Genomic DNA, 17,655 nt, shown 5'->3' with positions numbered 1-17,655 from the left:
ACTTATTTCAGGCCAACTTTAAAGAATACATTAAAAGCTTCCATTGTCTGTCTGACTGTCAACATTGACGTAATCACAGGCCAATTGGAAGTCAACATTTCATGACAAGCGTGTGTTGCAAGCTTTCTCCTTAATTTTCGTCATATAATGACTGGGTATTGTAAATTTGTGGGACAATTAATTGAATAAAATATTTGAAAACCAACTGTAAGAATAGGAGGCAAAAAGGCAATGGCAAGCGTCATTACAAATATGATACTGACTGTTATGTTTTTACATTGTTGGGTGCAGACAGGATGTTTGAATATACCGGAAGTAAACCTGCAAAAAAATTGTTTTTGGACTATAATCCAAATGTTTTGCCTCAGGAAAATAAATCGACGCCAGTCAACGTTACACTTGATATGTTTCTGATGTCTGTTGACAACATTGACGAGAAAAGACAAACAATTACGATCAAAGCTTATCTGGAAATGAAATGGAGAGATGCCTTTCTCACATGGGATCCTGTAAAATATCCAGGAGTTTCTAGAATTAGTGTTAAAAATACTGATATAAGGATTCCGGATGTTGTATTGACTGACACGTCTGATAAACTGACTGAGTTAGGACAAGGTGATGTAAAAGCTGATGTGAAAAGTGATGGCTTGGTAACCATCTGGCTTTACAAGTTATATACAGTTAAATGCAAAATTTCGTTCGCAAAGTTTCCATTCGATAAACAGAAATGTGAATTTGCGTTCGCTTCCTGGAGCCTTACGACATCTGTTCTTGTTTGAAATAGCTCACAAAGAAAACCGGATATGAGGGATTTCACAGAAAGTGGGGAGTGGTATCTTACCGGAAGTGAAGTAAAAAGTGTAAAGAGAAGCTACGGTACTGATTACTTTGACACTGTTCACTTCGTTCTGAAACTACAACGTAAGTCTCTGTATCACACCATGAACATTTTTTTTCCGGTGCTGTGTATCGTCATTTTGAATATTGTTTCATTTTTTCTCTCATCATCAAGCGGTGAGAGAGTTACTTTGTCCATATCAGTATTTCTCATTCTTGCTGTTTTCTTGACAACTATTAACAGTTCGATGCCAGAATCCTCTGATGAAGTCGCCTTTTTAAGTGTTTACGTAAGTCTGCAACTTCTTGGAAGCTCCCTCACCATCATATTCACAATCATCTCTTTCCATCTCTTTTATCGCGATACAAGCTGTCATATCCGTATACCGGCGGTCTTAAAGCCTTTTGTCAAAGCTGGTTGCGTTAACGCAAAATCAAACGAACATTACCAGATGCCAAATGACAATTCTAAAGATTGTTTGGACAATCCATCCCAAGAACGCATCAAAGTTAGTGATGAAGGTCGGCCTGTGACGTGGAAAATGGTGTCAATAGCAGTTGATAAATTGTGTCTTATATCGGCAATCTGTTGGCACATTGTTCTAACAACAAGTCTAATGATAAGCGTTCATAGTTAGACATTGTCCTGTTAGCTTTTCTTATATAATTATACTTATAACTGAATATCAGCACTTCTATATATCACTGTTAAAATTATTGATGCTTTTAACTACCTTTAATAAAAAGGATTACGTAATATTTACTTGATGGTGAAACCGTACTAATTGGTCCGGAAATGGGTAAACTGCGTTCGTATAAAAAAGACAAACATTTGTTACTTTTAAAGTAATAATTGTGTTCGAGGCATTGTTTCTGCTTCGTAGTTGATCAATGCGACGACACAATTTTATAAACAAAAACAAATATTTGTTAAGTACCATTAGGCTATGCACAGATGAGCTTACGCTGAAAAATATGTTTGCTAATTTCTCCCAACTTCGGCGAGATTTCGGGTATTTGCGGGTCGTCGCCTTTTCACTTTGTCTCAGGCGACAAGGCGAAAATGCGAGATTTTTAACGAGCCGCTGACAGCGCGTTATAAGTCTCGCTATTTCCTTGTGGTTTTCGCTCGTCGTGTTCTCAATCTCGCCTTTCTCCCTTGTACCTGTAACAAAGTGGAAAGAGGACTATGGCATGTCAAACGTTGCTAAATTATATATGTATGTTGTTATTATTGTATCTTTGTTACTGTTATTCAATGTCGCGTCATTCATATTCTAAAATTTGCTATTGTTATTGAATATGTCGTTATTCTTATTGTATGTGCGATATTCTTATGGTAAAAGTCATTATTGTTATTCTTTATTTCGTTATTGTTATTGTATCTTTGATATTGTTATTCAATGTCGTGATATACCGATGAGATGTATTTTTTTCAAGTAGTGCATCCGCGCAGTCTGGTCAGGATCCATGCTGTTCGCTAATGGTTTCACACATTGCAATAGGCTTTGAAAGCGAACAGCATGGATCCTGACCAGACTGCGCGATGGATCCATGCTGGTCGCAAACGCATTATGTTGGTTTTTTCATGGCGCGGCTCATATGTAGATTTCGAAATTTTCTGACAAAACTGACACATATTTTCATTGAAGGAAACTGCAGACCTTGTGTATTAAATAGTCTTTTGTGACTGTAGAAGTTTATTGATTGATAAAGTATATAGATCTTTATTGTTATGAACGTGAGTGAAAGATTAAAATAGATTTCTTAAACTAGACTTATTCTTGTGTGTTTATTTAATATGTGTCCTTTTGCCATACACTAGTAATCCAAGTAATGTGGTATTAACTAAACTTATTATGGCAGCACTTGGCATTGTTAATACTTTGGTTTTGTCCAGGAAGTGGAATTAAATGGAAATTTTGCTATTTCTCGAATGAATTAAGTGGTTCCTGTCATACTGCATATTTAACCCCAAAAGCCGAATGCAAAGCTAATATTAAGTAAGCAATAGAACCCAAGTGCCAAACATAGTTTGGATTAGCTATAATTTTGGTCGTCTTTTATGATATTGCCTAAGTAAGCTCGATAAACTGAAATGTTGAGAAAACAGATTTCACACAGTAGATATTTACATGTAATCATTCTTTATTAAATCCAAACCCTTCAAGACTTACTGTTTCATAATTCAGTTAGTAACGGACCAGCATCAGTATAACTGTTAAAATATGTAGTATGATCGTTATATATTTAACTTGTTGGAATTTATTGACTGACAACACAATAACAATGATCTTAAAAGTGAGCAACTACATTATATAGTAATTGTAACTATTTTTAAAATATTCATCCTCAATTTTAAAGCTCTGACACTCTGATAAATACTTTGCCAAGAATATCAAGGGAAATCACAATAATGTATTTTGCAAAAGTTTGAAGAGTAAATACCCTTGAATAACTTCGGAATCAACATGTAACGCCAGGACAAGTCATTCTGTTCAGATGTGCAATGGCAATTTGCATAACAAGTTTTCTTTTGTTCAATATTGTCACAACACTATAAATATGTACATCCGAAAATCAAGCTCGCAAAGAACTTTCTCCGCTGAATAAATATACCTGCTTATCGATCATATGCCAGAAGTATTCGTAAGGCGAACTATGTTATACCTTTTTGGTAAACTCGAATTTAAGTATTATTTCCTTAGCGGAGTTTGCACAATATATATACCTCATGAAAATGCAAACACTTTCATTTATTACAGAATCTAGCCTAGCTGTTTCATGTTTTTTTCCCGATTACTGTCTTTCGAAGGCCTTTCCTCACAATGAAATCATCTAAACAGTTGATATTTGAAGACCTATTGAACACTCATAAACTGTGAGAGAAGAAGCACTCTTAAATCGGCAGTTCAGTTTAGAAACTAAAGAAATAAAATGTAATAAACAGGTCCTATCTAACAAGTTTCATTCCACTTTTACTTGCCACTTACATAGTGAGAATAAGCTTCTGTTTATGCTAAAGTTCACCATATGACATTTGATTATGGCGAGTTGAATTTATGATATAACGGACGGACCGAATAAAAGCTATGCCCAATTATCTGATGTTACATTTATTGCTATAACAGACAATAAATTGGATATGAAATTAAACAAATGTATGTTCTATGTAATGGTATTCTAGTGTATAATTATTAGACTGTATAATTTCAGTGAGGTACTTCTTGTATTGTAGCGTGGCAGCAAGCATCAATTTCGCTGCTTTTGATACAGCCACCCGGTGCTGTACATCTACTAATGCCTACGCACGACTTAAAGACTAACCTTGTAACCAATCAGTAAGGGTTTCCTTTTGACATTGGAATTAGTATTAGTAAGTCGTCCGTAGAACTCAGCAAGTCGTTCAAATAGTTAGTAAGTCGTCTGTAAGACTGAATTCTTTTTTCTTATGGCCAAGAGATACTGATATATGGATTAAGATACTATTTCAAGGTCACGAGATGACTAACTCTTAATTACGAGATGGTATTTCATTCCTCAAATGCTGACCGCTTTAGCATCTCGTGATCACGAGTCATCTCAGAGCTTTCGTATGCCGGACATTTGCGACATTGTATTTAACTATCAGTTGCTATGTCTGATATTAGATATATCTGCACACATTCTGGCTCTGTGTACCTTACGGACAATGAAATTCGACTAAAATTGGGGCCTCCGTGGCCGATTGATTAAGGTCGCTGACTTACAATCACTTGCCCCGATGACACCGATGTTGGTACAAGGCCCATTCGGGGTGTTACATTTTGCATGTGATGAAGCAGTTCAGCTGGCTTACGGAAGGTCGTTGGGTTTACCCAGGTGCCCGCTCGTGATGATATAATGCACAGAGGGGCACCTGGGGTCTTCCTCCGCCAACACATTTTGATCCGGAAGTCGCCATATAACCTATACTTGTGTCGGTGCAACGTTAAACCCACAAAATAAATAAATTCATCGACTAAAACTAAACGTTCCTCAAATTGACGCAGACATTCTCTTACAAGATCATTTAAACCAGCATATCTTTTCTCAGAAAAACTTTGTACTTTCACAACGGTTGGACAGTAAGATTGGGGATTTTGTTCTTAATTATTTTAAAATGCCTAAAGATATTCTAGTTCTCATCCTTTCTACGTTTCATAATTTTGCCTTACTATCTGCATTCTCAAGAAGGAATCAATTATTCTGTGTACCCAGATGACAGAAATAATGAATATCAAAACAACAACCTAGGAATACGACTTCATATATTGGTAATGCAAAACGTTACAGATAAATATTGAGCCATGTCGTGGACTTTGATATGTAACACCCCGTAGTCTGTTTTTAAAAGTTCCCGATTTATCGACGGTGAAAATTTAACTGCAAATAGACTAAAATAAATTCTTGAATATCTAGGTATTTTATAATAATTAAATGTATATATTCATCGTCACTAAATTGACATATAAGATACAATCGAAATTCGGCATTTCGAATCCCGAGGAATCGAGCGTTTTACTTGGAGATATCCGAAATTCGACATAAAATGATATTTTGTGTACGTTTTTTTTTCTAAGGACGGGACTTGAAAATGTTTTCGAGATAGTCGGAATTTGTATACAAGCGAGTTTGATATATCGACTTTCAACTGTACATTGATATCATCTTCATCGTGGTCAAAATGATACCGTGCATATGCAGAAACAGTAACAGTACATGTACCATGCTTTCCCAAACCACAGACTGACACATTCAAAACGAGAATAATTTCATTTACAAGATGGTGTTAGGAAATGAGGTGGCAACTGGTATCAGGAATGTTGTAAGAATTAAAAGACAAGTGCCATATTCTAATTATCAGATCGAAATTCTTTACAACGAAAACGTAAACAGTAAAAAAAAATAGAAAAAAAGTCTAATGCCATTAAAAGTTTGTTAATTCGAAATACAGTAGAATGAAAAATAAAACAACACACAAACAAACAAAAAAAAAAAAAAGAGAGAAAATAAAAATGGATAATAAACGAAAAACAAAATCAACATGGCAAAATATCGAAAGTTTGTTGTGGCTCGACTGATATATAAACCCACTCTTCCAAATTATCAGACTTGCGGGTAAATGCGTCAAAAACCTTGCACTTCGCCTGTTCTCGTAGATATTGCACAAAAGTGCTCACAATAGGCTCCGGTATTAAGTTGACAGGCGCACTCAGGTCTACACTGTTGACTGAAATTGCCGGCAATGACACAGATGCAACGGAGGAGGAAGAACTGTCAGACATGGTTAGTTCGCTGCCTTTTTGTGACCGAGCCTCGCTGAAAATTTTAAGAAAATAAGAAGTCTCGTTATTACATTAGAAGAGTGTAGAAATACAAATACAACCTACGGTGAAAACGTTGACAACAAAAAATACAATTATTCACTTTATTATATACCTATATAAATTTCGTAAAAAACGGCTTGTAATGAAAAGACAGGAAAAGTCCGTATTGTATGCTGTCAGACTACTTTCATTAATATGCGTGACCTTCTATGAATAGCACACATAAAAAAGTCCACTTAGTTACATTTTAATATCGATAAACATTGAAAAATTCGTTCAATAACAAAATAAAAAACAAGTCGCTCACCTGAGTCACACACAATCACAGAGTAAACACGTTTTACCTAGTGATTTCTTTGAGACAAATATTCTGAAAAAATTTCAATTAAGATTGGACCAGAAAACATGGCCGCTTGAGTGTAAACAAGCTTATTCTTTGATTTGACCTGGTGACCTAGTTTTTTACCCTACTTGACTCAGATAAAAATTCCTACGATATTTTATGCACACAAACATTCTGACCAAGTTTCATGCACATCAGATGAACAAGAGTGTTAACAAGCTTTTCTTTTGATTTGATCGGGTAACCTAGTTTTTGACCCCATATGACCCAGTTTCAAACCTGGCCTAGAATTCATCATGATAAACATTCTGACCAAGTTTTATGAAGATAGGGTCAAAAATGTTGCCTCTAGGTTGTTAACAAGCTTTTCCTCTGATTTGACCTTATGACCTTGTTCTTGATCCAACATGACCCAGTTTCGATCCAGGCCTAGAAATCATCAAGATAATCATTCTGTGCAAGTTTGTATCAAATCAAATCATAAATGAAACATCTATATGGCTGAAACCGCCAAAATAGAAAATTTTGCCGCTTTCAGGTGCAGTAACTCCAGAACCTATGATGGAATCTAGCCGGTTTTCGAAAGAAACTGAGATATTATTGTTACTTAAGTTGTGTGTAAGTGTGGCTAAAATCAAATATAAAATGTCATCTATCGTGTTCATAAGGTAAAAATTAACAAATTTTGTCTCTTTCTGGGGGTCAATCAGGGACCATAACTCCGGAACCTATGATTGGATCTGACAGATTGATCATGGAATCCAAGATTTATTGTTGTTGAAGATATTTTGTAAGTTTGTGTCAAATCAAACCATAAATAAAATCTCTATATGGCTGCAAAAGCCATTATAGCAAATTTTGGCCAATTAAGGGGCCATAACTCTGGAACCCATGATGGGATATGGCCAGTTTTCAATAGAAACCAAGATATTATGCCAATTCAAGTTGTGTGCAAGTTCGATTAAAGTTGATTTCAAATTGTGGTCTCTATCGTGTTCACAAGCCAAAATTAGCGAATTGTTGCCCTTTAAGGGCCAATAACTCTGAAACCCATGATGGGATCTGGCTAATTTTCAAAAGGAACCGAGATATTATGCCAATACAGGTTGTATGCAAGTTTGATTAAAGTTGATTGCAAAATGTGGTCTCTATGGTGTTCACAAGCAAAATTAGCAAATTTTGGCCCTTTAAGGGGCCATAACTCTGGAACCCATGATGGGATCTGGCCAGTTTTCGAAAGGAACCGAGATATTATGCCAATACAAGTTGTTTGCAAGTTTGATTAAAATTGATTGCAAAATGTGGTCTCTATCATGTTCACAAGAAACTATGAACGGACGACACACTGACGACGGACGAAGGACAAAATGCGAGCACAAAAGCTCACCCTGTCACTACGTGACAGGTGAGCTAACAAAAAGGTAGAGATATATATTAATAAAAGGGTCATTATAACAGTAGCTAGATATGGGACAACTTGGCGCTTGCGGCCCTCGTGAGATCCGATCTGGCAAAAATCAACTCGAGCGGAAAACAGCATCCCAGATCATGCTACTGTTATAACATTGACAAATACAGTCGAGAATAAAATAATACGGTAATTCAGTTCCTCATTACAAAATATAATAGAATGAATATTAAAATAATTAATAAAATAATACGCTTGGTCTATATAATATAATATATCATTGCGAAATTAAAATTAAGTAGAATGAAACATTATAGTATAGAAAATAACGTGGTGAATCCAATAATTATACCAATATAGAACGGAATGTAAACATTAACAATAAATAAACCAAGTTATAGAAAATAAATATATATATATATATGGTAAAACTGAAAAATCAAAAATATGGACAAACGACAGAACGGAAACCCGAAACAGTAAAATGATAAAAAAAATCTAATGGTTGATCCAATTTACATCGTAACATCGTACAGCAAAATGAAAATATTGAAAACAGATTGGTATAAAATGATCATAGCAAAATACAGAATGAGTACGGCACGATTATTATATATATACCATTTTGGATGATCACATTCACGGGAAACGGCATCATGCGTATCATAAACCTTGCAGTTGGCCTCTTCTCGTAGATATCGCACAAAAGAGCTCACAATAGCGTTGCACTGGCAGCGTGATGGACAGGAAGTTGCCTCGTTTTCAGATATGTTATTTTTATCAGCGTTTTCAGTTTTGGTATTTTTGTAAGGCGCATTCCCATCTGAAGAAGTCGGCAATGACACTGAAGAGACAAAGGATGCAGCACTATAAGTGATGTTTAAATCATTGCCTCTTTCTGTGCCAGACAAGCTGTTGGAAAGCAAATGCATATTTTCATGTGACCGTGTCTCACTGTCCTCTTCCGGTGACAGTTTCAAGCGTTTAAAGTCTTCCACCGAATACTGCCCTTGAACCTCACGTTTTACCCCCATGATATGACCCCCATGCACATGATATCTTTTCTGTTGTTTGGGCGTAGGCGTGTTACTTCCATTTTCATCAAGCTTTCGTTTCTCGCCACGCTCCTGGTCAAAGATGGCTGTGTTATTGTTATTATTAGGACCTGAAATATCAAATATGAATTAAAATACATAACAACTCTACATATTCTTCATAAGTAAGCCCTTCTTGATTCTGAATAGGTGGCAAATGAAAGTCTGAAAAGTCAGATCTCTGAATACTTACCTTTTTGTTCTAATTTGAAAAATAAAGGGATTGTTTTCGATAACACACTATTCTGCTTTCGTAATCGGTCATCTAGGAGTTTCAAATAATCGGTAAAATAAATAATTAAGGACAAAAATACCATTATATTACATAGACTGTATTCGATTCGAACTTTGGGGTTATAAGTTACGTAATGATATTGTAATTTTGGCTGAACTGAATGTGGTGTTCAAATGGTTCTAAGTCTGTGATGTTTAAATTGAAAGGAAAGACACTTTTAGACATTGCTACTAAGATATAAAATACAATCATAGTATAATTGAAAATTTATTCTTATATGTTAGTACATCCGTTTTATAATTGAAGTGGCCGATTATCAAATTTGAGTAATGTATGTTCAATGAATTAAGAAAAGAAACTTTAGCAAGTGACCACATAATTTTAGATAAAAACATTTACAGCTTTTTGAAAAAAAAATTAACTTATTAATACTTGAAGGAACTGTTCATATTTCTCTTATTGATTACAAAAAGTGGATAATTTGTGTGAAAGCTAAGCCAGTAAAGGACAAGCCCTGAAAGCGTTGGGTCATGGGTTCGTGCCCAGGCTGATTGCACATTTCTTTCATCCTGTGACATTGCGGCATTCCATAGAAAACTAGACTAAGAAAAAATTGAGAATTGAAAAAATATTTTGTTCCGGAAAAAATGCATACCAGTTGAAATATGTTGACCATCAGATTTCAAAAGTGTTACAGGTACTTCCGGTTTAGAGAAAGTGAAAGTTACATCGGGTGGTGCAACTTTTGGTGGAGACGGTATACGTGAACATTCGGAACCTTCATCATCCGCCTCGTAACCGTCGTCGTCGTCACTGAAATGTTAAAAAAGACATGCATGTATTTACAGATTTGAAAATAGATGGAACATAAGAAATAGTAATAATAATAGAACGCAAGTCAGGGGCGGATACTACAGGATTTGGTGTTAGAGGGGGCGTAAAATATTTGCAGTGTAACTGGGGGGTTGGGGGGTGGGGGGGGGAGGTTTTCGGTGGCATGCTTCCCCGGACAAATCTGGAAAACAGTGGATCCATCTAGTGCAGTCTGGGCGTTCTGAGGTACTTGGACATGTTTTGTGACAAAATCAACACAAATAAAATGCTATTTATTGTCATGTTTTATCAATTGTCAAGAATATAATTATCTCGGAATTTCTTAGCCCGATTAATGAGGATTTTTGGGAGGGTTTATCAAGGACTTTTAACATAAAAGTAAGGAGCTTCATAGGAGCTCGTGTGGATTTTAAATGTGCGAGCATAGCAAGCGAGAAATAATGCATATTTTTTCACCCAGATCAAAAGAAAAATTACCTACTGTTATAGAGAAAAAAAAATCCAGATTTTATTTTTTCACCCAGAATAGAAGACAAATTACGTTTTGCGTAAAAAAATGCAAATTTCTGATCTAGAACAAAAGATAAATTATTTATGCGAGCGCAGCGAGCGTGAAAAATGCATATCTTATAATTTTCAGTCGAAATAATGGCCAGTATGAACGCGAGCGTAACGAGCGAAAAAAAATGCATATTTTATACTTAATTTACCCGGAAAAAGGACAAATTACCTATGCTCCAGCGATCTTAGAGAGGCGGGTGCGCCCCCTCTAAATCCGCTAGTGCAAGTGTCTGATAACGGGATACCTCTGTTTCCTTTTCGGGTCAAATGTATAGACTTTACTCAGCTTCCAGGACACATGAAATTTGCAAGACGATTGAACTATTCCACAAGAGGTATTACCATTTCCGGTCCGGGCGTGCATAAACAAAGGAGCGTGACGACCTACCATTTGGGGTCCTACATCCGCGAAGAAACAGTTCTATCACAATTGAACTAATTTTTACAATAAAAGACGTATTAGGATCGTAATAATTCATCGGAAAGTCGTGTTTTAACACCATTTATACACTCCATATATGTCGTTAGAAATAATTCACTCGCGCTACGCCCTCGTGAAATTATTACACTCGACGTATAACCGCCTATCGTGTTAAAACCCCATTACAGCGTCAAAACACTGTTTTGATATATGAATTATTTCTGTATTCTATTTTAAAACTGCTGTTTGGTCAGTTTTTGGAGTGTTTTAACGGGAGTGAAAACGTATGTTAACAGAGAGATTCTCGCGCTCACGTGCTGTTAAGGCAACTCATTATATATGCCCATTCCGTGGCAAAGCGTATTATTGCGGCTCCTAACGGATAATTCAAAGGGAAATGACGCTAACGTAAAACACAAGAGTGTCAGACTGTCACCAAATATGCCCGTCTTAATATTCAGTTACGTATCATAAAGGTAATAATGTTGATGTTGTACGCCTTGTTAACCTTCCAAATAGAGTAAGAGGGAATCAGAAATTGACTGACTGAAACTGAAACTGTTTGAACTGACAAGGCTAATTTCGCAGATTTCGAGTAATTCAAGGGTCAAAATCCAAGAGCGCCTGGGGCTATTTTGGTTATTTCGAACTTAACCGAGATATTATACCTAAAACATTGTCACAAAGTTTGGTGAAGACCGGGTGAAAACTTTTCGACTTAGAGGACGGACAAGGCTAAATTCGCAGATTTTTTCGAGAAAATAAAGGGCCATAATCCAGTTCCTGTGATGATTATCGAACTTGGCCGAGATATTATGTCCATAAACATTGTGAGTAAGTTTGGTGCAGATCGGATGAAAATTTTTCGACTAAGAGAGCAGACATGCTTGGTTTGGCGCCGCGGGTGTTCACATAATACGCCAGCTCTTTCAGAGACGGGTGTATAACAACTCAGACATTCCATTTTTTTTTATCTTAGAAAATTGAGTTTATGCGTTTATAACATCATTCCGAAGTTCACATTATCAACAGTGGCCAAGTGGAAAATGTAATTCATTATTTATTTAAGTTATGGGTGCATAATAATAAGAAGAGCCGCGCCCATGCAAGTACTTTTTCAGCAGTTTCTTTTCATGCTCTTGTGCTTTTGATAATCTTTGTACATACGCGAAAGACTATGTTTAAACCAAAGTTTGTTAATATATTTTAACATGTTTAAATTTCTATAACGTCGTTTGTATTGTACGTTGTTATTTCTGACGAAGACACGAAGAAGTCGAAACTAGTAATGAATGTGCTGTCTTAGTAAGGACAAAGTTCACTTAAAGGCTCTCGCTACAGTTTTTTCCGGACGGGTCGATATTTACCCCAACACCGTGTCAATTTGGTTGTGTTTCTTATAGGCTGATCACTACCAAATAGAATGTAAGCCTCCGCTGGTCTATCACAAGTAGTCCAAATATAAATAGTACTTAATCTTTCTCCTTTCCTAGTGCATTTTCTCGACAGCAACATGCTTACTTTTACCCTACCGTGTTTCAGTATGTATCACTTTGCATTCTATTGAAATCAGCATGTTTCTATCGCATGCTGGGTAAAAATGGCGGCCTAAGAATTTAATGTCTCGAAAAGAGAAATTGAAAGAAGCGAAAAGTAGTAAATTCAGCGGGTTGTATTTACCGAACTGTAGTTTTCTTATATAAAAGTTAACACCCCCTTTTCTTTTTGTTTTTGTAAAGTAACGACCTAGTTCTTTAGGGGAATATAAGTCTCTGAAAATCTGATATGCTAGAAAATGTCGAAAAAACGTTATGAAGTAAGTGGATTTTATATGAAATAAAGAAAAGCTGGATTTAGTGGTGTTCAGCCTTATATCTCATCGATGTAGCTTACTGCAGACTTGGTACGGTCTTCTGCGCATGCCCGGAAGTGATTTTCTAATGTTGCATACAGCAAAAATTCGCAAATTATTGTATGTTCGCATGCATTTAATGTACAAAATGTATAATATACTGACTAAAGGTTAGGGTAAGTATCACCATGGTTACAAAATATATACATTTAAAGTACTTTTAGTTCAAATTGCTTCAATCCGACATATACTGGAGTCTGTTATTTATACCAGCGCTCAAACTATGCATTGAGTCACAGCTGTTTCTAATCCCGTACCGTACCCATACCGTACATTCATAAACTATAGGTTTTGTTAAAAAAAGGGCGGAAAGTTCTATGCCATCAAAATGCTTCAAAACACCTTAAAATCCGCGTATTAAGAAATCTGCCGTTTGATAATTTTATATATGTATTTCTAAGTTATTTGCTCAAACACTGAAAGAGTATCTCGTACCAACCTGCGTTGTATAAATGCCCGCCACACCCCAACTCGTTGTAATTTGATTTAAGCGAAATCTAATATGGTGACCTTTTAATTTTCTGTTTGTTTTAGATTAGGTAGACATAACCAAAGGTATGTGCAGAGTTTGATTAAATTCTATTATGTGAAACTCGATAAAATAGCAAGAGTACCAACTTAAAACTGACAAAAATATGCAAAAATAGCCCTTGGGTCTGCTGAACAAGTATTCCTTTCTTTACAAAATCATGTTCAGCATGTTTCAAATAGATATATTGTTTTCCGTTATAAAAATGCTTAGATAATCAAATTTATGCTGATTATTGTACTTTACTGAAAGATATTTTATGATTACAGAAATTTTGAAAAATGTTTAAAATAGCACCATATCTAGGGGTAAATTAAATTGAAACAAAGCTGGTGACCTAGTTCTTTTATTTCATTTTTCAATACATCTTAACATGATCTTTTAATACAAAACATTTCATCAAAATCTATTATTGAGAAAAAAAAATACGAAACTGTAACGAGTGTCCTTAAGCCTTATATGGCCTATGCAATTTTGAAAATTTTCAAATTGGCTATAATATGGAAAAAAAAAAACAGAAAAAAAAACAAAAAAAACTATATATTGTTAACTACCAGAATGTTTATCTACTGCAAGGAATTTAGTTTTTATAGATAAATTTATTATTTTGTTCACAACATGTCATTGAATATTACTGAAACCGCAGAATTTTGGGAAAACGGGCGTTTTTTTACCATATTTAGGTCTTATGGGAAAGTTTTTAGTAGTGAGCACACTCAAGGACCTCAAATATTTTGACCATTTGTCCAGCTTATTTCACAGAATTTATGGTCATTTTTTTTATTGTGGTCGACAGTTGAGCTCGTAACGAAAATTTCAGATATGTTTAACAATTCGATTAAAAACTGAAGGTTTCCCATACCCATAATGTTAAAATTATTTTCAGCTATGTCCGATATTTTCACATATAATGAATACATTCTAACATATTTTGTGCAGTTTGATAAAATAATACTATTTGATGAAAGAAAACATTTTCTTTACTAAATTTAGAGACTTTCGATTTTTAGGCCATTTTGGTGCAAAAGTGAACCTTCTTTAAATCCTTTTGATCTATAACCAACTTGATCATCTTACAATTTGTACGGAACAATTAACTCTTAAAAGGGGTGCTTTCCCAAAGATACTGACTGAATGGCGAACAGTGCTAATCATGATCAGACTGAACGGATGTGCAGGCTGATCATGGTCTACACTGGCCGCAAAGGCAGAATCAGTCCAGCGTAATAAGGGTGAATTTGCAGCACGGAAAAAGTTGTCTCAAAATTAATGTTTCCAATTTTCTTCGTTTTACTAACGATTATAACTGGAAAGGCGCGTTGGTGTTACTAGGTGCTATATAACAGGGTGACAACTTCAGGTACAAAAGGATCCGGGTGCGATATCCTAGATCTCAATCTGACTAAAGTACTTGATCTTCTAAACGAAGATCTGAGAACGACCCATTCACATTCGTCTTCTGTATATTTTGGATTTCCAGTATTGCTATTTTTATTTTATCCAATCAGACGACTTGTTCGAATGTCAAAGAGTAAGAAAAATGTGCAGTCCTTCTAGGGCTCGAACCCGGGACCCCTCGCTTACAAAGCAAGTGGCCTTCCGACTGAGCTAGCCGGCTATCTGATACATTACGACATAAGAATTGTAAATATCAAAAGTCAAGGCTACAGGTAGATTTGCAAGATGTTGTAAGTTAGGCTCTGATTGGCTAGCGAAAGGGTTGTCAGAACGAGGCTATTAATAGGTCGTTCTCAGATCCTATGCGTAGCGTAATAGGAGATGTACTTCAGTCAGATTGTCCTAGATCTTTGCGACGAGTGTGAAGCTTTTCTTTCCTGGATAGAGTTTGCACTGATGCATTATTTGGATAGAAGACGTACAAGCAAATCTTAGACATTTCCTTTGCTGGAATCATGACTTCTGGAGGGAGGACCCATCCCAGATTCTACGCCTTTACAATAATTTATAGGTTATATTGTACATGTATAAATGTACAGAAAATTAAATAACAATAATAATATAATAATAATAACTTTATTTAAAGAAGGTAACACATAAAGATATACAACAGTGTTAGAACATATTAAATATCTTAAGTTTCAATGTGGCCTTCTGTAATATTAATAAAAACAGTTCAACACACAAAACTAGATTAAAACTGATTATCTAATTATAATATAAGACAGAATTAGAATGATGAACATTTAAATACAGCATTCACTCTTGACAAACACTTCATTTAATTAGAAAAAAATAAGTATACAATCATAAAAAGTAAAATCAGTCAGATATGCATTCACCCATTAAAAGAAAATAAATAAATAGCAATTGCAGAAAAAAGTTGTAGCTTATTCAGATCCTAATAAGTATTTTTTGTATTTGCTTTTGAAAGAAGTAAGTGAATCCACACAACGAATATTATGTGGAATGATATTCCATACTTTAGCACTACTATAGCCAAATGAACTTTTCATATAATTCGTGCGACATTTAGATATTAAAATATCATTCTGTACAACTGATCTAAGGCCATAAATTTCATCGCTGGAAAATGTTAAAATATCAGATATGTAAGATGGTACCAGTTTTTTTTTTTGTAGTTTTAGATATCATTACTCCAGTATGGTATTTGCATGGATCAGAAAATTTCATCCATCCGAGTTCTTTTAACATTTCAGATATATTTGTCTGCAGTTCTTTATTTAAAACAATCCTAGCAACTCTTCCTTGAAGTGCAAACATCTTATTTAATGAGTCTTTACTGCATATAGACCAAATTGTACAGCAGTAGTCTAAAAACAGACAAAATATGTGCATTGTAGAATAATTTTTTCATATCCTCTGTTAAAAAATAAACAATCCTTTTCAATAGTGCAATTTTTGAGTTAACTTTCAAACATATTTTATCTATTTGTATATTCCACGGAAGTGTATTGTCGATATAATAAAAGAAAAAAAAAATGCTCAAGTGAATAAATAACATAACTTATATTATTATTATTTGGGGAGAACGGGGTTGAATTTGCCATTTTTCATATTTTGCCTTCTTCTCGGGTGCTATTTCAGTTTATCAGTACATCAAGACCATGTTAACATGAAATAACATTATCATTTTTTGCTTGAAATTATTTTTTCATATACAGCCCTTCGCATGAACTAGCCAATGAGTATATCATACATTGTACTTGCAGTTCAATAATCCAGCAAGATTTTACTGACGGGTCCGAATGTGATTTAATGGGTCATGCAATAGTACGGGGTATGATATTTTGTCATTAATTAGGTCTTCTATATCTACATTGAAGTGCAATATGTTATTGTACAGAAAATTTTCCACTTACCTGCGGTTTGATGAATGTTCAGTTGATTTCATATTTTCATTCTTGTCTGTATTTTTCCCGGATTTTCATCCATAATTCTGTTCTGTGTTTGCTGAACTGTGCGTTCCTGTTTCTTAGTTACTGTTGTCATCGGATTAACTGTGACGTCAAGACGCTGGCGTTACGGAAGTCACCGAAAAAATATTACGAACGTACACGAATTAGCAATTCTAACTTATTTAAAATGCTCGTTTATTTTTATTTTTAAATAAATAAAAAACACTAATTCTCATTTATATCTAGATTGCATGTTTGAAATTAAATTTTAAATTGATACTGATTTTCAAGCGACTTTTCAGCTTTTAATCAGTCTCAACTAGAGTTAAATGTAGTCCGAGTTCAGTCCATGCGTTTTGTTCACAGGACTAATAAGTTAAAGTTCTTAAACACATGCTCTTCTAAAACTACATAGTTTGGGAGTTTGAAGGTAATAAGATCTTCTGCGTATTCATTCTGTACTTCCAAAGAGACACAAACTACTTTACTATGAATAAAAAGTCAACGTTCACATCGCTTGTTTCTGACGTTAATGGAATACAATGCTGCGATTTGTTTTAGTTGATCGCATTTTAAACAACTTCGTATACGATGCACGTGTGTCAATTACTATTAGTATTTCGAGATATATGCAGTAATATTTTTATCATACCTCTCTTTTGTCTACAATGATAAAATCCCATTACCCGAGAAAGAGATATTTTGACTATCAAAAACATTTTCACATTTTCAACCTTTTTGACACGTGACCAAGCG

General features: G+C 34.9%; 2 protein-coding genes across 2 annotated transcripts; one reads left to right on the top strand and one right to left on the bottom strand.

The window, feature by feature from the left end:
- The first annotated feature begins 296 nt into the window (after nucleotides 1-296).
- On the top strand, nucleotides 297-779 carry LOC128547544 (acetylcholine receptor subunit alpha-1-B-like). The gene has a single exon (XM_053520525.1). The coding sequence runs from the start codon at nucleotides 297-299 to the stop codon at nucleotides 777-779; it is 483 nt and encodes a 160-aa protein (XP_053376500.1).
- Nucleotides 780-5,523: 4,744 nt separating this feature from the next.
- LOC123534577 (uncharacterized) lies at nucleotides 5,524-16,998 on the bottom strand. Its single transcript, XM_045316875.2, has 4 exons — nucleotides 16,864-16,998; nucleotides 9,921-10,078; nucleotides 8,558-9,101; nucleotides 5,524-6,177 (listed from the first exon to the last, which is right to left on the bottom strand). The coding sequence occupies exons 1-4, from the start codon at nucleotides 16,893-16,895 to the stop codon at nucleotides 5,898-5,900; spliced, it is 1,014 nt and encodes a 337-aa protein (XP_045172810.2). The 5' UTR covers nucleotides 16,896-16,998; the 3' UTR covers nucleotides 5,524-5,897.
- Nucleotides 16,999-17,655: the final 657 nt, after the last annotated feature.

This window comes from Mercenaria mercenaria, chromosome 12 (assembly GCF_021730395.1).
Source record: "Mercenaria mercenaria strain notata chromosome 12, MADL_Memer_1, whole genome shotgun sequence".
NCBI lineage: Eukaryota > Metazoa > Mollusca > Bivalvia > Venerida > Veneridae > Mercenaria > Mercenaria mercenaria.
Note: the sequence above shows the minus strand (reverse complement) of the source record. Positions and strands in the feature narration are given on the sequence as shown.